Source organism: Epinephelus moara, chromosome 10 (assembly GCF_006386435.1).
Source record: "Epinephelus moara isolate mb chromosome 10, YSFRI_EMoa_1.0, whole genome shotgun sequence".
NCBI classification, from domain to species: domain Eukaryota; kingdom Metazoa; phylum Chordata; class Actinopteri; order Perciformes; family Serranidae; genus Epinephelus; species Epinephelus moara.
Window position 1 is genome coordinate 40,371,653 of NC_065515.1, and position 25,367 is coordinate 40,397,019.

Here is a 25,367-nt window from a genome sequence, read left to right on the forward strand (position 1 = left end):
GGGGGCAAACACTTTTTCACACAGGGCCATGTAGCTTTGGATTTTTTTCTTCCTCATTAATAAAACCCTTCATTTAAAAACTGCATTTTGTGTTTACTTGTGTTATCTTTGACTAATGTTTAAATTTGTTTGATGATCTGAAACATTTAAGTGTGAAAAACGTGCAAAAAAGTAAGAAATCAGGAAGGGGGCAAACACTTTTTCACAACACTGTAGCTCACCACAGAGGGATAAAGGTTATTGTCACATCTACAGGTCCACACACAAAGGACAGGAAGCCTGGGAGTCTACTGGCCAATGAAGTATTATTTAGAGACTCATTTTAATTATCAAGTTTTTTGTCAGGGTGAAAAGCACCACCATTTATCCAACTGATCTTGAGTTCTTTCTCAATGTGCACCCTACAGCCCCTTTAACACTGCGTCTTTAAGGCAGGAATTTCATGCCATTATTCTGCCTCACCATTATTTATAAAAGGTATAATCATAGTATGGAGGGACACAGTTGACTCAGCTTTAAGCCAGCATCAGAGGTAGTAACAGTGCCAAAACCAAGTCAGTAGAAATGGGACAGGCAGCAGGATGGGATCATGGGTGGCACAGGTGCAATGATTTCACAACATGAACCCAGGAAATAGTTTGTACCAGGCAGAGGCCTGACATAGTGTTGTGGTCAGTTAGTCAACGGATAGTTTATTTCATTGAGCTGACAGTTCCTTGGGAAGACTCAGTGGAAGAAGCCTATGAAAGAAAAAAGCTTTGATATGCAGACTTAGGAGCAGGAGCTGAGCAGCGAGGATGGAAGACTAGGATTTGTCCAGTGGAAGTGGGGTGTAGAGGATTCATAGCAAGATCAGCTGTCTCGCTCCTGGGGGAACTCGGAGTGCGGGGACAGAGTTTGAGGAAGACAGTGAGGGAAATGTCAGATGAAGCAATTAAATGTAACCAGTTTATCTATTACAGAAGAAATAATGTCAGCTGGGGGCCAGCAGGGGAAACTACTAAACAGGGCACATAACTCCTTGAGATCAGGTGGAGAGATCCACTTCCTCTCAGGAGGAAATCCAGGAAGAGGAAGTATTTAAGTGTGGGAGTGGCCTATTTGAATCCATTTTGTTTGAGGCCATGCGGCAAGGTGAGTGTGCTTGCTGATCCTGTAAGTTCATTTAGCTCCTTTAACTTTAGCTTATATTGTAGTTATGCTATGTAGCGTGTGAAATAGAGTATGGTGAATGTGCTAGGAAAGGTAGTATCAGCACTGTTTCTACCTGGAGCTCGCATGTACGGAGCCTGGGTTTGGTTGAAGGTGGCAGTGCTGTTTGGGCTGAGAAAGCCATGTGTAAGTAAGGTAAAGGAGGTTATTGGGTTGGTGCGGGGAGCAGTGAGACCTGGCATTAGGGGAGTGTCTCTGGGACGCCAGAGATCACTGTCTAGCCTCCTGGAGGTGTCGTGGGACCAACTAGACGAAACACAGGTGAAAGGAGGTTCCCACCCGATGACACCAAAGACATGTTAGTTATCACTGCTCACTGGTCTGCATAGTTAAGCCTTGCCATAATAGCTTATCGTAGGGCTTAGGAGGTTATTCACTGAGTGCTGATCCTTTTTGAGAGCACAAACTTCTTGTGTTTATTTGAATATGTATGAAAAGATTTAAAAGGCAGTCGACAGCAGTTAGCAGCTCACTCGAAGAAGAACAACAGCAGCCAAAAATATTCGCATATTGAGAAAATAATGAGGTCCAGGAGTCATTACCCTCCGACCAGAGGATGAGATGAGCTGCCATATAACAGGACAGTAAATGATTGTTATTACCATGTTATGCTGTTGACATGGTATCCCATCATGCCTCTTTCACTTTCACAATGCTGGCATGCTGTCTAAAATCATATACTGCAGCAGCATGTATGTGTGTGTGGGTGAAAGCCACTCTTCATACAGCCTTTAGCACTGTTTCTCATGGTAGCGCTGCTACATAAACACAGCCTGTTTACCACCTATGACTGATTAAGTAGTTATAACCCCCTCACTTTATCCCACTCTATGGTTCATTCTGAAAGTACACTGACACACACACACTGACAGAGGATGTGTTTTTCCATCTGTATGGTGTCATTTTCCATCAATAACTTCTCTTTACTAAGATGTGCCTTTCATACAATATGCTGGCCCACACTAGATGCTGCGTTATGTATACACAGTAACCAAGTTGACTCAGTAAACTAAAATGCAGCTTAAAGGGGCCTGCTGGATATATCTTCATTACAAACAGAGATGGCTATTCCCCTCAATATGCATGGCCTGCACAATATACATACACATTCATACACAAAACCAGTGAGGTAAAAGTGTGGACTTGTATATAAAAGATGGGGGACATGATGGTCCATGGTGGCTGGCTGCAGTGTAGGTCATGAACCCCACCCCCTTCATGTAAGCATATTGGACATGGGCCAAACTGAAAACTCAAAGTACATCTCAAGTTACTTTTTTTTCACAAAGATGATTTCAGTTGTTTAGTTAACTCTTATCACACAATGTTCAAGTGTTTATTTTTCTGATAAGTTTGGTTTTAATCAGTTATTTGGTGCTGTAAAGGGGAATCTGACGTCAGGATTGACAGCTGTGTGTATCAACAGTGTGATCATGATCACTGGTGCTGCTTGAGACTGATCGGACAGGTGTATGGGCAGGAGCTCCACGCTGCAGAAATTGCAACTACGTAGACTCTGGCGCCAAACAATGTCACCAGCACAAGATGGCAACGGTCATCTCCAGGATATTTTGGCTTCAATTATGAACAGTGGGGGTAAGTGGAGACACGTCCATCTTTACATACAGCCTATACTTTGGACCTTCAGTCATTTAAATTCATTTGCAAGTGTTTCCATATCAAACCAAAACTAAATTTAGAAATAATGAAAAACAAAACAACATGACATTAGATGTAAAAATCAGACTGGTAGGAAAGCAAACTCATAAACTAAGCACAAATAAAAGTTGGTTAATAAGAAATATGTTATGACATTTTAAGGTAACAAAAAAAAAAAAAAAAAAAAAGATGCTTGATAAATATAGTAAGGATTTGAGAAGATACCTGACTCCTGTAGGTATCTGTAGACCAGGAAGTTGACCTCATCACTGCTAATGCTCATCTTTACTCCTGTTACACCATGAGGTCAGCACGCACACACCTAGCCTGGAAAACAGAGAGAGATTCATCAGAGAAGGGAAACACTCACCATTAACACTACTGCTCAATGCACAGTGACTGCATCTTCATAAAGACAATTTAAGTGTGACTTGATCTGTTTCTTTTTATCATCAAAGCATCAGATTCAAATGAGGACTTTAAAAATCCTTTAATTAAATGTCTACCAAAATAAAAGCTTATGTCACTGCTAAAATGACTGTGGAAATGTGATATATTGTTGACCTACTACATTCCAAAGTTAGGTCTAGTTTAAGTGTTACCAAGTAGGTAGGCTGTCCTACTAAAATATGTGTAATTATAAGAATGTAACAGATCTATCTCATCTGTTTTTTTATTTCTGTATCTTTGGGTGAAATGTCACCCATAAGGCCCTGTGTAAGCCAATCAAATACATGCAAGCACACACTGTAATGTCAATGCCTTATATCTATCATTACCTCATAATTCACACAACAAAAGACAAAGCCCTGGCTATAATTGTTGCATATTGAGCTCCAATCACAATGCAGACAGAATTGAGATAACAAGAATGTGTTTTAATGCCAGGTGGAAATGAGATCAGTTATCATTATCCAGATACAGATCAGATGTTAGTAATGGGTGGAAGGTTGAGGTTGAGGTTGAGATCCTGGTTGACTATTCAGACCCATCTGGCATCAGGCCCATCTATGACACAACCTTCAAACATCAAGTTTCTCAACAGGTTTCATCTAGCCTGGAGAACATTTCCCACCAGTGTTGTAACACTACTGAATTTTCCAGTTCAGCATGGATCAAATGAACAGAAACGGTGACTTAAGTACGACTCTACACAGCCTTGACAGCTTAAGGCTGTTAAATTACAATCAGGAACATTCTGTTGTTGAAAGGCCTATGTTGGGTGACTTATGACAGCTTGAGGTTATCTGGTGTATTTCCTCATAGTGGCGACTGTCTTGACTGGAACTACAACATTTTGATGAACTCTCCTCTCTATTCCCATGTTACCTAAAAGCTTGCTATGTGTATGCTGGTATGCAAAGCAGCTACTTCTCAGGAGGAACAGTATGTACAGATTGAAGATTTTCTTCAGCTGTGCTTCTTCAGTATTAACAAATATTCTTTCTCACTCTGAAAGATCTGGTTTGTAGGATTTAGTGGCAACTAGCAGTGAGGTTGCAGACTGCAACCAACTTTAACTTCTCCCATGTGCTAAGCATGAATTTGCATTTTCCTGTGATAGCAAAGGCATGGCCCGTACTTGTCAAGCCCTTTTTACGCAGAGATCACGCCAAAGGGCTGCTACAAAGTCCCTTCTTTATGCCGCCTTTGCATTTTTACACAAAAACAAACATCGGCGACATCTCATGTGATGCATCGTGAAAGCAAAAGAGGCTTAACAGGCGTCACACAAAGGCTGTGCAATTAATCGTCTGGTGATTGTGATTACGATTTTGAGGTCAAACGATTTAAAATGAATGAAATCGAGGGTAAACGATTTTTGATCAGGACGCCTAGAGATGTTATTTTGTCTTCTACAGAAGCCGCGCATGCGCAATACCGCCCCTACCCTCCTCTCCTCTATTCACTCCACGAGCCAGTCAAGTAGGTGAACTGCAGCCCTATGTGACACATAACACAACAGCATTAGCCTCTAGTGTGACTTATAACATACGCATCGGCAGTTCTTAATAAACAACAGCAATGGCATAACATGTCAATAACAATCATTTAGTGTCTGTTAAATATGGCTGCTGATCTTGTCCTCTGCTAAGAGGGTAAGGAGCTCCTAGACCTCATTGTTGTCTCAATTTTGGGATATTTTTGGCCACTGTTCTTCTTTGAGTTAGCCGCCAACTGCTATCAGCTCCTTTTTAAATTTCCCGCAGTGGGACGCACACATAACACGTCAAAACGTTACACCTGTGGTGCCCATGAAACAATGTCTGTTATACAGACATTGTTTCGGCACTGTTAATACCTCCATTCCCAGCTCAGAGGCAAGGATACTCTGTCCCCCCATTCCACTATTGTACCGTTTATACATAACTGCAAGGCAGGAAGGTGGCATAAAGGCATGATATTCAAGCTCTGAACAAACTCTGCCTCTCATTGGCTTACCCTGACATTCTTACCCTAACCAATCTCACTTATCTTGCCTAACCCTAACCAGCCAAACCAGCAAAGGCAACAAGTACTAACCAATCACATGGAGAGTTAGGCAGGTCACATCTGCTGTATCCTAGAAAACTCAATTCTCAAACGAACTACAGCAGCAGATGCAAAAACGCGAATAGCCCTATCCAGAGCAAGTGTTTGATTCATCCATTCCAGGCACCTGTAGAAACATGGCGGACTCTATGGAAAAGGACCTGCTCCGTATGTGAATAAACAGCTCACTCCAAGGTAACAAAAATACAAAGATTCTTTGTTTTAGGTGATTATAAACTAGTGATGAATATTATATACTATTTCTGCCAATATATCCCCCTACATTCTACACACTGGACCTTTAAAGTGTGCTTTCTGAAAAACACAAGTGGGGACACCTGCTGTGGTATGGCTTCTTCAGTCTGGGCATGTCAGGGGATCACAATTCGACACTGCTTTTGTCTGTTGTTTCATGAACTAAAAAGGTTGGGAACCACAACTTTAAAAACTCACTCGGAGCCAGGGAGCCGATCCCAAATAAGGAGCAGCTCAAAGCCCATTTCCCCTGAGAATAATCAGCCATGTAATGCCTGGAGCTCAGTGTCTGCAGCCCCCTCTCCCAGGAGAAGGAGACTTTCTGTGCATTTAATGGCATTTAAGTGGATGAAACACTCTCATGGGTACTGTGAGCTCGAGGTTACATTTCACTTCCCAGGATGTTAGATTTTCATCGTCTGGCACAGCAAAAACATTTAGTATGACCTGTGGCCTTAACATTTGCAGAATGTCAAACCCCGGGTGGGGGGGGGGGGGGGGGGGCGCAGTCAGGATTCGACTGTATTAACCATTTCTCGCTCTCCTGACTAACTAACATGATCAACAAACTCACACAGTGATGCTATTATCATATACTTTCCACAGGTAAGTTGAGGAGATGAGATTAATCTTTAATATCTTGAGGGGAAACTGGTCACTGCTACAGCAACCAGCACATATGGCATTGTGTAAAGAAAGAATGGGCCTACTCCTGTGACCAGTGATAACATTTGCTAATCCTGCAGAGTCAAGCTATAACAGCAGCAGCAGCCTCCACACTAGAGCCAGTTGCATCACGTTCACAAGAGAATACGGCTGCCATGGCTGAGCTGTTTGGGATCCGTCTACCCAGGAGACAGGCAACATTATTTGGCCAAGACAGCACAAAAAGAGGTGATATCATCCTCTGGCATATTGGCTCAGCGACACTTATCTGTGCCTGGACCCTCTGTCTCTATTGAGAGAGGACTGGACTGTCGGCAGGCAGACAAAATAATGCAACCATCAGATGAGGAAATGAGCTCAGAAGTAACTTGATCACGATTAAAAACACCTACCGAAGTAGCTGGATGCTAACTGGCAACATTGTGTGATGTTGAAATGAGTCGTTACTGCCGCTCCATGAAGCACGGGCATTGCAGACACACTGTACTCTGAATTAGAGCTATTATTAAATCATAAGCAGCTGTCGGGCTGCTTTCACTTCCAATTTACAACAGTTCCATACTGCAAACATTACAGCTCCCTGCTAACCATGCCACACTGTAGTTACTGTGTGTTTGACAGAAATTTATGACAGCTTCTGTTCAAAATGCCTCAGTGGGGCAAAAACAATCTAACTTAGAGTATTTTCAGTACAAGATAATTAGAAAAATACTTCACTAGTTACGCTCCTACAGAAATAAATACATGGATCAACCAAAACAAACACCTTCAAACTATTATGCACTTCATGTTGTTGAAACCATGCTTTAACTCTGATCATTTTTGAGGCTGTCGTTTGTGGTAGTGTACTGAGACATTATTGCATGTTTTCTATTTTCAACCATCCATCAAAAAAAAGGGCGTATTACTAATATTCCGTTTAAATAGAATGCAGTCCAATGCAAATTCTCAACAACGACCACAAAGCTGAATCAACATTGGCAAACACACACACAAATAAAATATGTGAATAGCTAGGCCTATGTGGTACATTGTGCATTGTGCTCTCAATACACTGGCTCCACTGCCTAAATGCCACACATGGCTTATAGTTTGACCACATTCATGACAGGTAACAAAAATACAAGGTTTTGTGTGGACTTAAGGCAACAGTTACAGAGAAACTGATAGACATGACATTACTGCAGCTGAGTTGGCCATCGTTTGAGGCAGAAGTCACTGCATCACCACTAAAACCTCATCTACACTTGACTGTATTCCTCTCACTATTATCGTATGTGGAGAAAACCTGCAGAGAAAAAAGACTTTTTTGACTCATGGACAAAATCTTAAGAAATTACATTTGTTTTTCTTTAATGTTAAAGCCCAGACACACAAGGCACACAGGCTGACTGTCACCTCACCTTGCTTATGTCTCACATGAACACACAGCAAAGACTGGGAATCACCAGAGGCCCCCTGATACAAAATTATCACCATACTTAGGTCACAATACAATATTATTGCAATTTTAAATGTTTTGCAATATTCTGAGTATTGAAATAACATATATTCCAATATATTGCAATTTATTACCTTTATACAATTGCAAATTAAGGAAACACTTTGTCAAAATCGGTTTTAATATAATAAAATAAAGTTTTCAGTTTGTTCATCTCGCTTCATTTATTTTTATTGCAGCAATGTGGGATGAAAAAGCAGATTTATTTTTAGTTTTATTTTTCTAGCAGGCTACCAAAAGTTTAATTTGCATTTGCAATATTAAAAATGTACTTAATAAAAAACTGATACTTCGCATTCCAGTATGTTCCTACTAGGGATGGGCAGCACAAGCAAAAACACTATTCGAAAATCATGGCAATTATTCCACGAATAATCGCCTCCCCCTCCCCCCTCCCCTCCCGGAGCCACGCACACAGAGATCCATTCATCATTACGGCCGGGCTCCACCGGCTGCAAAGCGTCACGTCAGCGGAGCNAATAGAGAGTTGTCGCGCGACAGACGGGGGTTGTCGCGCTGCTCCCGTTGCCAGTGGAGCCGCTGTAATTGATTAACAGGGGGGCAAGCTGCTACAGGACGTGTCGCGCAGCTGAGCCCGGCCGTACGGTCCCTCACCACCTCCTGTGTGCCTCGCTCTCAAATGACTGTGCATACTTGTTGTAGACTTGTGATACGCAAGCTTTGCCTCACAGAGTTTGTACTGCACCTCATTTTCGTTTATTTTGTCGAAGTTGTTCCACACGGAACTTTTTGATGACTGTAGTAGTCTCTGCATGGTTCTCCTGTTTGTAGAAGAGCATCAAACTAGCTGGTAGCCCATCTCACACCGCTGTAGCAATCCTATACTGCCCTCGTGCGGTTAGGAGCTGAATTGCATGTCAAATAAAGGGGGGAAATAAGACGGTGAATAGTAATAGTCGCATTAAAAAATCGATTTTTCAAAATAAAACGACTATTCGAAAATTCGAAAATCGTGACACATCCCTAGTTCCTACGTCTGCATGATCACTCAAAAAGGAAACCAGAAGACCGACAGGATGTATTCAAGACACTAGTTAGCCAGTTAGCACATTAACGACACAACCCAATGTTGACAGAACAAAGAATATTTTCTGTACTCCAGCGAACAATGGCACAAAGAATTCTGAATCGTTTCTGTAAAAGAGCTCAATAGCTTAAAAAAATTAATACAAAAAAATTAACATGTGAGGTTTGTTTTGATCCTCTGACGCACTCACTCAGACGCTCACCGAGTTAGACAGTTAGACCTGCAGCACAATACCTTCACATAAAAGAGTACTGTGACAATTAATTGTTACAAAGTTAAAAGTTACTGAGAGACAAAACAAGGCGGCAAGCTCTCATTCTCACTGATAGACCCCTCCCCACTCTATGTGTGTATCTATCTTTCTATTAGGGATGCCAGTTAACCAGCTCAAAGGTGGACAAGATCAATACAGGGTAGTAGAATGTGCCTGTAGCTTACTACAGGCATAAATCACCCAATAAATGTACAATTGTGTACTGTTATTTAAAGCGACAGCATCAACACTACAATGACATGCAACTTTTAGGCCCATTGATTTACAATGTGTCTGCACAGCCTGCATAGCAAAATCAGGACGTGAGAGGAGCTGCAGCCTCTGTCCTCCATCTGTTTCTATTCAGAGTGCATTCAGGCACAGTACTGAATGTAGCAGCACGCACTGTAATCTTCCAAAGAGTTTTATTTGATTTTACAAGTGGAAGGTGCCAAAGTTGGACATATTTCAATTCTATGTAGAGTGAATTTAAACACCTGTCTTCTTAAAACAAGCAAACAGTCAAACAGAGTGAGAATATTTAAACCTGCCTTACCAACACATACTTTTCTTAAACACAGGAAACTGCACAACGTAATTGACTCATGATAGAAATTCTTCTTGATTTATAAAAAAAACAAAACATAAATATGAGGCAGATAATAACATTAAGCGACTCTTGATAATCAAGACATTAGTCGTAACAAATTTATATAACAGTAAATTTCATTTCATAGTCTATGGTATTTGGTACAGAGAACAGTCAGGCTGTAGAGCATGCACAATTTATTTGAATCAAATACAACAGCAGCTTGGATCAATACACTTAAAACAAGATGGAAGGCTGAGTATAAAGTCAAATCGCCTGCCGTTGTGTTGGGTTGAAATAAAAACCTGCAGCCTGTTGAGTCACAGTTCACTGAGACCCTCTGCTCAAATCCCTTTTGACAGCAGCAATGCCCAGGGAGGACCACGAGTTTGTAAACAGAGCACTGTAGTTCCCTCCACCACCATCCCACTGCAGTGGCGCTGTGGAGCCACCATCTGCAGCGAGGATCCTCTGTGTTGACAGTGTGGGAGATCAGAGGGGGATGGGAGAGAGGGGAATCTCTGTCTCTGCATTTCTTCCCTCCTCTCTCCATCTCTCTCTCTCCCTCTCCTTCTCTCCCCTTGTGAATGCTGCCAGTGGCAAACTGGCCTGTACAGTAAATCTTAAATCAAGTCACAGCTCAACGAGCAAGGACGAGAGAGAAAGACCCGCAAAGACTATCAATCAACACCAAAGGAAAATCAGGACACAGCAATTAAATACATGCAGCATATACCCTGTTTCCTAATTGTGGCGCGTTACTGAGGAAGCAACACTGAATTCATATTACTCAGAGTGAGAGAGCCTCTGTCCCTCACAATATGAAATCAATATCACTAAGTAAATCATATTTGCCTTTGGTTATCAACTGGCATACATAATTCATTAACCAAAACATGGGCTAATGAAACATCCAATCAAAGGCTGTAGCTTGCTCAAAGTGGTGTGATAAAAATATAACACCTTATCAATATGCAGTAATGCGCCTCTTGCTGTCACAACACATTTAACTTTATATCAATCAAGTATTCTTCTTTGCAACAGAAGTGATAACATGCATGACTGATGTACATGCAGACATAAGGGAAGTGCGTAAGTGGCGCTTGTTTTTGCTGCCAGTGCATGCATTACACACACCAACTTCAGTCACTACTCATACATTGTAAAGCCACTGCTAATTATACTGCAGTTTCTGCTGAGCCTTCTCAATTGATAAACACATCCTGCAACTAGAAAAGTGCACTCAGTAGAGTGCTAATGTCCACCCTGCAGATGTATTCCAGCCACTCTAGACCATACACGTGGAACAGCTGCGTCTGATTGAATTGTCCCTTCTGGCTTCCTTACAGTCGAGAAGGCAGCAAAGATAACGAAAACAGCTGACTTATTTATCTCGTATTGTGCCTAACTTTAGTGGATCATAATATATCGGTTGTGGAATTAATCTGCAGATGCTCCAGTTCAGAATGAGACCAACATTTTCAGTAGATGTCAGTTCTTAGTCATCTTTCCGCCAAACACTTTCAGTATAGAACCCTAGGAACTGTAGGTGACCTGAATGGACATGTACCTAAACTGTAGATCTGTTTTGTGTTTCCACCACAGACAGTACTCATGAGTGTAGGCAGGGTTGTTACCGGATGGTAATATTCGTGTCACTGCTCCATCCAGCTTTTGCCATATTTCCCCTTTACCGAGGATGCAGAGAACATCTGCACTTCGTTGACTGTCTACTAAACTGGGCTGCACAGCATTTTCAGTAGGGGGGGGGGGGGTCAATACAGCATAGTATCGCAATATTTTGCATGCCGATATTGTATCGATACATAAACGTATCGTAAAAGTATTGATCTTTTATTATGTACATTATTACATTTTGCAAATACACAATTTAATACAACTTTTAGTCCCAGAATGATACAATCAATTGCTTTTTGGTCCACTTGATCTTGCTAATGTTTTTTTTTTTTCTTCGTGAGGTCAGCAGAGGTGTCAGTCAGTGGCATTTGCCAGGAAGTTCATCAAAACAAAGATGTAGGCACTGGAGAAAGAAATAAGAAATGCCCTGTCAGTATTTGTATTAAACGTCGGGACTTATTTTGGACTTTTTTACCAATGAGGGAAAGGAGGACTTGGATATGACACTTGCGATTTGCAAGCAGTGTCATATGAGGAAAAAATACTCTGAGAATACTACGAATATGAAGGCTCACCTAACACTCAGGAACAATGAGACAGCGCGCACATCCACAAACAGAATTGTGCAGGTGCTGAGCCTTCAGAGCAGTGGTTGAAACGTCGTCATTATTAGGTGAAATAAACCTCACTAAATAGGAGCCCTGCAGTGTGCAAGCTTTTTTCACTTTTGCAGTTTCTCACCTAACACTCCACCATCCAGAGATAGCGTTAGCCGCTGACTGCCAAGCTAATGCTAAACCCGCTCCGCCAAAAAATCAACCAACACTGGACACACTTAGCTTGACAAAACTACCATCCAACTCTGAGAGAGCAAAGAAAATAATCCATCCATAGGTCCATCACCTACTTCATGAGTTAAGATCTACGTCCATACAGCATCGTTGATAACAAAGGCTTTTGCTACTTGGTAAATGGCAGGTGTTTACGCTGAAAACCTGAAAAATGGCTGCGGAAACTCACAAACTGCCACCCCACACTGATGTGCCTTACTGCATTGTATGTGTGTGGTTTTTTTTTTGTTTGTTTTTTTGGTCCCTCCCGGGCTGTGATAATAATATCCACCATGTAGGTTTCATGTTCTTTGAAGATTCTGCTGCATCAATACGTAAGGAAGACCCAAGCTGTGATGGCTGCTGCTCTGATTCTACTCTGCAGGAGGAAATGGGGCTCATTCCTATTTAAAAAATCTGTCTGAGACCTGGCAGTGTGGGCCTATTTTCAGAAGGTAGCAGAAAGACACTCAGGCAGCGGGGGATGGGAGGATTTAAGGCAAAATGATATTTTTCATAGTCTCTCACTCTCTAAAATGCATCCAATAGTCCTGTATCCCAGTCACATATGAAAAATAGAATCTCACTTATTGTTGTTATCATAAACAGACAAAATAAATTGTGAGCCAAAACCAAAGATGGTTTAGTGTCAGTATGCAGCAATCCGTAGCTGTGGCTATAATCCAGACAAAAGAACTGCAAATGTGCAAAACATGGAGCTGTACTACAAAAATATACCTGAGCTTAAACTTACCTTGCTTTGTTATTCATTCAAAAGGTAGCATGCTTGTTAATGTTGATGTTAATGTTAGAGAGGACCATCCACTGCTTTTACTCATTTAGTCTGTTTACAGGTCTTCAGAGTCCTATTGGACATGTGCAAAAATCGTTGGAAAGCATCTTGTGTCTCCAGAGAAAACTGCAAAAACTGATAAATTGCCTCAAGTGATGTCACATGAGTCAGCATTACTTGAGGCTAGGAGTGACTCAGTGAGGAAATTGTCTCATTGGTCGAAGTCATAACAACACCGGTGTTACTGATTGCACCGGACATTTTACCAGAAAAGATCAGATCAGTAATTCTCAGTATCTGCAGAGCGCTGCTTTAAGTTACTACTGCAAACCAAACATTTCCTACTGTTAAAAGAGTATTACTGGTGAATCATGCGTTTGCTTTTATTGTAAAGTAGTCACAGGAAAAGCAATGTTTTGGTCAGTGAAATTAGCACTAAAATTCATTCACCAAAAATTTGTCTACAAAACAAGGCAACTGTCATTTTCAGTATTAGTTGACACGAATCGGTTTGAATTACTGCAGGGAGCAATGGAACAGTCAGGAGCAGCCATGGTGCGCCGTTAGATAAACAGCTGCAGGCAACAGACTGCTGACAGGGGAAATGTGGTGATATCCTTGGTCGTGGCTCTTAAGTGGTGGTCCTATGTTGCACAATGAGAGAGGTTCAAGGATGGCCGTTGTCATGGTATTGCAATCAAAGACAGCTTGGGATCAAATTCTTACAGTGTCAGAAATTTAGGATGGCCATCTTACTGTGTGACTGCTATAACAACCTACGTCTACAAACCAACCAATAGCAATGCAGCATGAAATGACGCACTGGCGCTAAACCCAAACAAACAGACAGATAGCAGCTTGCCATGGAGGCAAAATGTGGTAAAAGGAATGTGTGGGATTCCAGCCAAGAGAAAACCTTGTGGAGTTGTGGTAGCAGAAGCCTTGCCTGTATGATGTGTCCTCCAGCTCTTACTATGATCGCGTAAAGAAGAACGAAGCATGGAAATAAACAAACAGCAAACACACACACAGACACACCGCAGTATAGAGAGCCCACCCTCTATATTGTGCGTCACAGTTGGAGAAGTAATAACCTGTGCAGCATCCTTGCACACTCTGTATGGGAAGCTATTGCATCGTACATTGTAGTCATTCAGTAGGTGCTGTCAGCATACAGTCTGCATACATCAAACTTGATGCCGTACCCAAGTTTATTCATCGTATATGTATGTTTTATTGTTTTATGTATGAAACTTATGTGTGTTGTCCTACTGTTTTATGTATGGAACTTATGTGTGTTGTCCTACTGTTTTATGTATGGAACTTATGTGTGCTGTCCTGGCCAGGACTCCCTGGAAGAAGAGATCTTGTATCTCAATGGGACATTTCCTGGATAAATAAAGGCTAAATAAATAAATAAATAATTCCATCCATGTCACACAGTGTAGCTTGCACTTAACTTATCAGACCGCTAAAATTGCACAGTCTGTAGGAGGCTATAGCGATGTAACCACATCCTTAAGTCAAAGGGGATGTTTGCACCAAATTTGAATAAACTCGCTTCAGGTGTTTCTGAGATATCACTTTCACGAGAATGGATCGGACAGACAGATGGACCGATAGCCTCACCAGCACAGAGGCATAAAAAAGGAAAAACAGTAATGAGGGGATTGGGCAATCATTGAATGCACAAACAATGTGTAACACCAACTGCCGCAGCAAGCCTAGTTGAGGGTGAAGACTTTAAGTTTGAAAATGAAAAAACTTAAAAGGTGTGGAGTTAGAAAGATGCCCAGAGGTTTGCTCGATGTGTCTCTGCTCACTTTGTACTATTGTTGGTGTTGCAGAAGACCAAAGAGTAATAGCAGGTTAGCTCTTTAAGAATCAGGTTCTTAGCTAGCACTTGACATAAAAAGTTGTGAAAATATAGATTTTTCAGCAATCAAAACTCATACATAAATCAATATGAAAACATTTCAAGTTACAGATTGACAGCGCTGCAAACCCCACTCAAGTTCCACTGCGCAGTGGTGTAAGGTGCAATGACAACAGAAATGAACTCCAATCTGCACACAGCTCTCCCCTCCCCCTCTCCAGGGTTACTGGTCTGTTGGAGTGACAGATTGCATTGGCAAGCCTAGCTCTGCCTCACATGGCCTATGCGAGGTCAGCGAGGCTAGCTGTCTGTCGGTGACAGATGGTAGCATGTAGGCCTTGCCAGCTAGCCTCACTTGATGGGCAGCTAAACCTGCTCTAGGCAGCTCGTGTCCATCTGAATGCAGCAGGTCAGTGAGGGCCACCAATTCAACAGTGGTTATCTCACTGCGAGTTGCCGTGCTGGCTCGGATTAGAAGACCTTGCCGCTGTCAGAATCCCAATCACTTAAAGATCTCTTTAGAAGGTAAAGTCTGTCACACATATCAGGAACAAGTCATAGTTACGGCTTGTTTTGCACATAGTGGGACTGGATACCACACTGACCACAACAGACGCAAGTGGACAAACACAACAAAGTAAACCATCATGGGCCAGGGGTACACTAGTTAACATCAAGGGTGAGATGTGTTTCTACAAACACTCCGATCACTGAAATGACAAAAGACCTTAAACAACTACAGAATTACAATCAGAAACTACAGAACTAGAAGCTACAGCTGAAGTTACAGCAAGGTTTAAATCACCACTATAAGTCAGCAGCATCAGAAAAATATTAACTGCAGCATAATGGTAAAAATGATCATGACATAAATCATTAAAGCATCAGCTGCCCAAGAACAATGTCATTATACATCCTGACACTCATTTTAATATGTTAAACTCCATATATTTGGGTGATTTTTGATTGATCTTTAAGTGCAACATTTAATCAAACTTAACAAATGCTAATGAATTCATTCTGTAAGGAGTTTGTAGAGTCTTTACACTGTGCCAATAACCCAGATTAACACCTTGTTTCAGTTGTTTTGAGTGGTTTTATTGTAGTAAGCTGTTAATCCACAGACCCTTACCTAAGAACCTGGCACGCGTCTATTTCTAGTAACAGACTGAGGAAGCGGAGGTAGCGCGACAGACAAACAGGATGAGCCAATTTATTGACAGCTGGGGGTATTAGGTGACCACAGGTAGGTGTGAGTGTGACTGGAGTCTTGGGTTAAAATAAGATGTGGTAAACTTCATTACCTGTGGAAACTTAGAATGACTTGCCAGCCCACAACACAACTTTAATACAAGGAAAAACAAATGTGGCTTAGTTTAAGCATAAAAGCAAATGTGTGGGTCATGTGTAAGCTCAGTTAAGTGGATAATTTGTTAGTTATTCATTTACAAAGGAGCTCGGAGGTTGGGTGGGAGTTATGCATGAAGAGAGCAATTGAAGCTTCAGTCTCTTGATATAAACTGCATGAAAAAAACTCATTTTCAACTTCAACTTATTTTCTAAGCTTTTGTCATCATTACAGCTCACTGTCAGTCAAATTCTTCCCTGCTATCAAAGTGATACACTTCATTGTTATTTTTTAACAGCCGATTGAGTTGCACATATAATTGACTCCTATAGCTTCTTATATTGCTGCAGGGATGACGTTTTTTTAGTCCAAACCACATGGTAACGTCACTCTGGTTCCCTCGACAAAAAGCTAATGGGACTGCTCCCTGATATCTGCCATCTTTGAACCTCTGTTACTGTGCAACATAGGACCACTGTTTTAGAGCCAGGACCAAATACATTGCCACGTTTCTTTCATGATGATCATCTCTCATCTGGGACAGCCCAAAATCGCACAGTGTATACAGGGCTCAAGACATGTAAAAGCTTCAAGTTCACAACTGGAGTATTTGACATTTACTTTAGGTAGACTTTATTTTAGATATCTAACCAAAAAAACAAAACATTTCTAAACCAACTGATTTCAAGACTAAAAGAAATGCTAACTCATTTCCAGGTTTAGGACCCATCTCTGCTGCACTCTGTTGTCTGTTAATCTTAGAAATGTACTATCCCATGATAAAGCTCATCCATGTCATGTTTAGAAAATACTTCCTTTGAAAAGAACAGGAGGACCAAAATCAAAGAAAACAAACTAAAATGCAACTACATAAAGAATGAATAGTAAATTAGTTGTGCTCTATGTACGATATATTTCATGTATCATGCATCTAGAATGAAAACATTAGTTTAAAGGTCAACTGACACCATATAGTAGCACTGTGAAATTTATCCACATATCTTCATGAAATATGGGGGTGCTAGATGGGACTGCCCCTTCAAAAAGCTGGATATTTGAATCATCAGAGACCCCTCAGTCAACTGAGATTGCTTCAAGTTGAGCAGTCTTCGTACCATAATGCACCAAGACAACATTATCTCCTCTCTTCTGCTAGGAGGTGATGAATTTACAACTCACAGCAACTTAATATGAGCCAGTCTCTAGCTTTTGTTTGATACCTAGTGTCAGCAAAAAATGTTGTTGCACATTTCTGATCCATCTTTAAATAGTTAACTTATTTACTATATTACGTAAATGTCACTGACACACTGAACATCCTGCTCAGCCCGTTCAAACTTCAAAACTTCATATGGAGAGAAAATAATCGTCATTTGTATTGAACAGCAAAATTTGATTGGACTGACGTAATCCTAAACCAGTTACAGCCCTAGTGCTAGAAGTGGATGTAGTGACTACTCACAGAGTTAGTAAGTAAACCAATGTAGCTGCAAAAAAAAAAAAAAAAAACGCTAATATGCTAGCAGGCTGGAAACATGCTAGCCCTGGATAGTGAGGATAGCCCTCCTAGCTTCTTTCTATTTTCTTGGTGCTCTGCCATTTTCTCCCAGCTGACACTTTGTCCTCAGGATTGTACATCAATTCATTATTGAAGAGGGGAAAAAGCTCTCTGAAGTAAGTCGCTTACAGGACAATAATTCACGCAGTTTACCCAAAAACACATCAAATCCTGTAACTGTCTGAAAGAAATGCGGCTGTCAAATAAATTAAAATTTGACTGTGACTGTAAGTATTTGAAATGAAGTGTAATTCATTCAAGAGCCTGACCATCACTTTTGTGGCATATTTTTGTGGTAACCAGAGAGTCTTATTGCACAGCTCTTACTAAGCTCCAAGAAGTATAACTGAAGAAGTATCTCTGCCAGAGACAAATGAAAAAAGGGCAGTGGCAAATGTAAACTCATGCTCTATTGCCCAGGCCTGTATATATCAAACTATACCTTCTATGGGACATAAGAGGCTTTTGCACACCAGGGTTAACCAGGGACAAACACTTTGCAAGAGGTGTGAAATTTATGGCTTCCTTGAGGACCCACTGGAGAAGTGTCTGAAATATCTGTGGTGTACTTTTTAGAATGGGGGCACACTCTGAAGGAGGCCTAGCATACAAGCTAATTTCTAGGCAAACTGCCCCACTGAATCAATACTGTGGGCTGAATCATTTCAAAACAAAGACTTCTTTCTTCTCTCTTTTCGACACAACTGCATGAATAAAGAAAACAAAACACATCCTTAAATCAGAAGCCATGTTTTCTAAAGACTCTTGGCAATTCACTAGAAATGTGACACCTTGCCAAATTTCCCCTTCAACCAGTAGGAAAGGCAAGACTCTGTAATGGTGTCAGTCATGTCATTTTGTCTTGCTCCTATGGTTTGAAAAACATTTTGCATGTGTGAAACAATAGAGCAAATCAGTGTGAAATTAAATACAAAGTTGGGAAAGTCAAAGGTTTCTTTAGGGTACATACAAACTGTTGTGTTGGTTGTCCTTAACTCCTGGCCTACAAAGCTCTGATTCAAAGTCAGTACAGAGCTACTCCAAAACACCAGAGCAAGCTGAGCTCCATGCCATCCTCAGAACAAAAACACACAAAACACTCAAGGATAAAATCACACAGTAACACAGGCAGTTGAGACCTATATGCTCCTCTGACATCACATGTTCCTTTTCCCTGAACAACGTGATCAATCTGTTACACATTAACATCACAATAGAAAACTTGTTCCTGTGCTATATGCAAAAATGTCGTGATTCTTGGTTTCTTGTGCTGACTGTTATGAAAATGAGAACCATGCACCAGTGCTTATAATCTACTGATGTAAACAACACACTGGATGACTAAGAACTACAGTGCTGAGTTACAGCATCATGAATGAGATAAACAAGCAGAGCTGAGGGCTCTGCAGAGAGGAAAACAAAGCCTTCCAATAAGGCTGACCTGACATTAACACAGCGAGCTGCCAAAATGGGTGGGAGCAGTAGCATAGCTGTCACAGCAAAGCATCTTGGTTCAAGCAGAGAACCAAATGAACAATGTCACCAAGCCAGGCAGAAAGTCCTTGGCTATCCAAGCGTAATAAACATGACCATCACCATGGAGACTGATAGCTTCTATGGGTCCTGTCTTGTATTGTACATTGTGCACTGCTGGGTAGAGTTCACAGGAAATCTGCTGGATTCTTTAACAGTTCAAAACAGGAAGAGTGTGCTGTTCTTCAAATGGAAATCAAACTAAAGCTTTCAAATCACAGATGGTTACCAGAGCAAAAATAAACTCACTTCCAACATGTTTGTTCTCATCAGTAAAATAAGACACCGGGGAGAAGAGGGGATACAGGAAGCAGCAGGGTTTATGGGAAAGGGTTTATGGGAAATGTCCGAATGCGGGGAAGCACTGGCACCAACAACGCCACTTGTGTATTGTAGACTCCAACCTTGATCTGACCCAGCTACATGGCATACTCTGCGAATTTAAGTTAAACAACTGCCTAAAGACCTTTTCACACCAAACAAAGATAACTATGAGCCTATCCACACTAAATCCAAAACTTTCATTTTCCGAAGAACTTATTTTTTCCCACAGCTGCAGAGTTTCCCACACATTCATTTACTTGTGGCGGTCTGCCAAGATTAAAACATCTGCCACCACGTTTTGATTTTGTATTTTTGAAGCACCACTGTTCATTAGGAGTGCTGTTGAAATATACACCGATCAGCCAAAATATTAAAACCAGCGGTGGGTGAAGTGAGTAACATTGATCATTATGTACAATACAATGTTCTGCTGGGAGACCTTTGGTCATGGTATTCATGTGGATGTCACTTGACGCCCTCCACCCACCCAAACACCGCCGTGGGCCAAGTAACCCACCCTCACGGCAACGTTACTCCCCAGTGTCAGTGCCTCCCCCAGCAGAAAAATATGCCATGCCACACCACAAAACTGCTCAGGAATTGCCTGGGGAACGTGACAAAGAGCTCAAGGTGTCAATCTGGCCTCCAAATCTCCCTCACTCCAATGTGATCAAGCATCTTAAGAATTACTGGTACCCCACCTCACATTTGACAGGACTCGAATGATCTGAAGCCAAAGCCCCTTGTGCCACACACCACAGGACACCCTCCAGAGTTCCTGTGTCCATGCCTTGACATGTCGGAGACAAGTCTGCTCCAGGGAGGCTCCACTGTGGATTGGGGGTACCTCTGAGGTACCAGCATGCCCCATGGATGCTCGATCTCACTTGAATCTGGGGAATTTGGAGGCCAGGTCAATGCCTTTAGCTCTTTCTTACATTTTTCGGGCCATTCCTGAGCAGTGTCTGCAGGGTAGCATGGTGCGTTTTCCTGCTGAGATGGGCATTGCCATCGGGTAGTGCTGCTGCCATGAGGAGAGATACTTCATCTGCACAGGTGTTTGGGTAGGTGGAGCGCATCAAGTTACATCCCCATGAATTTCTGGACCAAAAGCTCCCCAGAAGAACATTGCATTGTAACAAGATCATCAATGTTACTCACTTCACCAGACAGTGGTTCTAATTTTTTGGCTGATCAGTGTATACCGTTAAGTTATTCATTGCTCCACATTCTCGCAGCGTGCACCCTGGCACAGAGCAGCAGAATGCCAGGCACAGTGAAAATGAAACATAACCATTCATTGTGCTGGGTCTAAAAGTTTGCTTTTACTCCCAAACAGCTGCTCCTCTAATCCATCGATCTGATCAACACTGACTGGATCTCTTGGATGTCAATTATATAATTCTCTTAATACCGTCAAACAATATGGATATTGATCTCATTGATCTCACAATATAGTGTACTCTTTGACAAAAAAAAAATTATAAAGACTACAAACAGAACAGGCACAGCTGGGGAAGTGTAGCAGCTGGACATGCTTGTGATGGTAAGTAGTCCACAAAAGAGGGCAAAACATACTTTAATGTAATATATGAACAGCATCCATTTCCATGTGTCAGCATTAGCTGACGTTAATCTGTGGACATCAGTCATTGTGAAAGGTGTAATATAACACCTGACCATTTAAGACAAGTGGTAGCGTTACATCAAATATCATCATCATTATTTTTATTATTATTGTTACCAACATTTGAGGCATGTGACGTTATAGTCTTTCCTAGAGAGCTCCAGTATTATAAGCTGACTATTATTAACTGATACGATCAAGTCTCCTGTGTGTAGAGTTGAGTGTGGGTTCGTTATAGTAAAAACAATGGTGAATACATGACTGTGTGATGATGCAAAAATGTAACTATCGGAAAAATGCACGGAATATATTTATGTCAGCCTTGGTGTGAAAGGTCTGAATGCTGAAAATAGTCCAAAAAATACACCATATTTACGTTTTGTTTTTTATTTCTTCCAAAGTGGGAAAAGACGTTCAGCCAGGTGCGCTTTACATACAGGGAGATGAAATCAACCATTTCTTAGCAGCTAGCCTTAGAATTAATTGGGGTTTGAACTGAACTAAAAGGAAAAAAACTTTACCAACTCATCCACCAATTATGGAGCAGCATTCCAACTATAAGCTTGAAAAAGCCCTCAGTCAACACATTTCTTTTCACTTTTGATCTTGGTACAGCACCAGTCCTGAACTGCATTAGATTGTCGAGATGTTCATGGTCCTGTGACTCACCCGGGTGTATTGTATTAGAATTCTGCAACATGATCTCATATCTGCTACACTACTGACTGCAGTACAAAATCTTCTTTGTGTAGGTGTTTTTATTGATCTATACATGATATAGGCCAATAGGTATCCTATAATTTGTAAGCTAGCAACTGCCCAGTAACTCAAAGAACGTGACAAGGACGACACTTACAAAAAAAATAAACAAACAAATAATAAATTAAATATGCAAATGTAACCTAAGAGATAGATTTAGAGGGATCATCATCAAGGGTATAAGATTTTTTTTAAAAGGATGAGGTTCATTTTCCTGAATATGAACAACAAACTTTAGTAACAAACATCAAGTAACATGAACCAGCACCAGAACTAATAACAGGTTATTCAAAAGCTATTATTGTGAAAGGACAAACGTCAAAATCAAATCTGCCTTGAGAGTTAAAGATAGTTCACATTTTCATGTCTAAGATCAGAAGACTAATCCTGCATGACCTATGGCGTGAATGGGCAGGTAGAAACATTTTACAGATAGATCACTCACCACAGTAGTAAGTCTGTTTCGCCACCAGTATGTTCAGTCAGGGCCTTGTACCATGGGCTCAGAACCTGCAGCAACAAGGGTGGGACACTCAGTTAGAGGCTTTCTGAGTAGATTAGATGAAAGGCAACCAAAGTATTTTGGAAAGCGCTTTGGAAATGGGCAGTACTGTTGCATAGAAAGTCAAAGGTCACATCACACCAAAACACAACCCAAGTTTTACAGTGTTTCTATGCTAAAGAACTGTACAAGACCTGTAAACAGGGCTGCAACTAGTGCCTCTCTTCATTGTTGGTTAACCTCTTGATTATTTTCTCAATTGATCAATAAGTTGTTTGGTCTATAAAATTTCAGAAAATGGTGAAAAAATGTCAATCAGTGTTTTTTTAAAGATCTTAATGACGTCCTAAAATATCTTGTTTTGTTCTCAAAAACGTTCAGTTTACTGTCACAGAGGAGTAAAGAAACCAGAAAATATTTACATTTAAGGAGCTGGCCTTAGAGAAATTTAATTTTTTTAAATTTCTTAAAAAAAATGACTCAAATCCATCAATCAATAATCAAACAAATTTGGCGATTAATTAAGCAGTTGACATTACTCGATTAGTTGAAAAATCGCTGCAGCTCTACCTGTAAAGAGAATATTCAACACAAACTATTTTTCCACAAAAGTCCAAAGGCAACTGGAAGGTTTATTTATAGTAGTTACCACAGGGATGCATGATAATATTGGCTATAGTACTGCGACATGCTAATATTTACAGCCAATTACAATATTGGCTTTAAAACTAACTATCAGAATCGGCCAACATGCTTTTTCTTATTTTGAACAATGAACGAATATTATACACACTGAAAAGTATTGTATTTCATGTCTCCATCTGCTGGTGGGCCATCACAATAAGAGTATGCATGCATAATATGATATTACTCCACTATAGAAGAGATTTGATGATAACTAAAATTAGGTGGGGAAAAAGTAGATATACCGATATCTGTATCGGTTATAGGTGAAATGAGTTGTTATATATATCAGCATATCAGACACTGGCAAAAAAAATCCAATAACATGCATCCCTGATAAACACATTTTGAACTTGAATTATTTGTCATTTTACAGAGCGTATATAACATAAATATGAATACTGCGTGTTTATTTTAAATTAGGAAAGAGATTGTTCTTGGTGGTAATGTGTCAATAAGCTTGACAATACTGCAGCAAAGGGCAGAGGAGAAGCGAGCAAACAGACGTAAACAATGCTGGTTAGAAACTCAAACAACAAGCTTTGCATTGAGGAAGGGAATGCATGTTTGTTAGGCCTCAGTGTCACACACAATCCTTTATGGTGAGACACATTGTATATAGGGCTGCAACGATTAGTCGACTAATTGATGACTAATCGACTATCAAAATAATCTGTGACTATTTTAGTAGTCAACTGAGTCATTTTTTATAGAAAAGTACTATAAAAGTACTCCAAAATACTGTTATTGCAGCTTCTTACGTTTAAATATTGGCAGCTTTACACAGACTCCCATGATGGTGAACTAAAACCCTCTGGTGTGAGTACGAAACAAGACATTAGATGACGTAATTTTGGGGTTTGGGAGAGACAGACCGACATTTTTCAACATTTTAACACATTTTTCGATAAAATGATTAATTCGACTAATCGAAGAAATAATCGACAGATTAGTCGACAATGAAAATAATTGTTACTTGCAGCCCTAATTGTATATAAACATAACTGTTATTCAGTCAGACACCTTTAAAGCAGATTTCAGTGCATTTGTCACTTATTAAGGGCTGAGAGATATTTTCACCGTCTGTATCTACACTGGTTAAAATCATCAAAATGTAATAATCCCTGACTAATGCCGTAAAGTGTCAGCCAGCAGTACATGAGGACTGAATGGTCTAACTATGTGACTGACACTCATTCAGAAATCCGAACAATGGTTCACCTCTTCAGTGTGAGGACAGAGGGAGACACAACACACCATGACAGCATGTTCACTGCCTGTGTTTACAGCACATGGCCTGAACACCAGTGAGATATAAAGCAAAGCACTGCAAAACCCTGCAATCAACACTACCATTGTGAAGCCTATAATGTTCCATTTTTGGTGATACTGTGACTCAATTCTGTGGTAATTATCATGGCTGCAGACTGAGGTGGTGTTAGAGCGTTGTTGGATTGCATAATACTAAGAAGTGCACTGGAAATCACTGAACATTTCCTGGCTCCTTCTCTTGGCTCACTGCTTCCTTCCCTTTTTTTTTCCCTGACCTTGATTCCTTCTGTGCCTCTTTCCTTTTAGTCATCCTTTCCCTTCATTCTTCTGTCTTTCTCTCCCTCCTCTCTCTGCTGCCTTTCTCTACAGCGTTGGAGAGGCTCTGGCAGAGGCTGCAGAGCACAAGCAGTGATAATGTTACCACAGAGAAAGCAGAAGTTGGGTGTGGCCAGAAAAACACACAGTGTTGAAGGTTGCTGAGGGCGTGTTGGAGGACATGGCCCTGGCATGACAGGAATGTGGTTTGTAAGCAGTCTGTTATCTCTTTGATCGAAAATGAAACATTAAACACCTGTGCGTTTTTATTCCTGCCTCCATCAGTTACCATTTTAACAGGGAAAGATGAACACCAGCATACTCTCATATACAGCAGCACCAATAGGGAGTAGCTGAGGGTGGGCGCTGCGCTTCAGCACTAACCTCCATACGAGGGCAGTGCAGTAACGATTAGCTTACCAGTGAAAGATGAAGGTAGGTACTAACCCACCCCTCTAGGATGTGGCAATGTTGTGAATGAAACAACGCAAATTGATCCAATCCCCATGAATTAAACACAACCCTGCAATTTTGTCCAGTCACCGCAATTTTTCCACAAATTTGACCAATCATTATAGTTAACTGTGAGTTTC

At 40.9% G+C, this 25,367-nt stretch overlaps 1 protein-coding gene across 2 annotated transcripts in view; it reads right to left on the reverse strand.

The window, feature by feature from the left end:
* The window catches only part of LOC126396267 (F-box-like/WD repeat-containing protein TBL1XR1), a 68,757-nt gene that overhangs the window by 16,061 nt on the left and 27,329 nt on the right, over positions 1–25,367 (reverse strand). The window contains exons 2-3 of one of the 2 annotated variants that reach the window (XM_050054207.1): positions 22,447–22,511; positions 3,097–3,198 (exon numbers count right to left, since the gene is read on the reverse strand). In XM_050054207.1, coding sequence (XP_049910164.1) covers positions 3,097–3,154 — 58 coding nt within the window. In that variant the 5' untranslated portion in view covers positions 3,155–3,198; positions 22,447–22,511. The remainder of the gene's footprint in view (positions 1–3,096; positions 3,199–22,446; positions 22,512–25,367) is intronic. The other variant, XM_050054208.1, reaches the window with a different exon arrangement.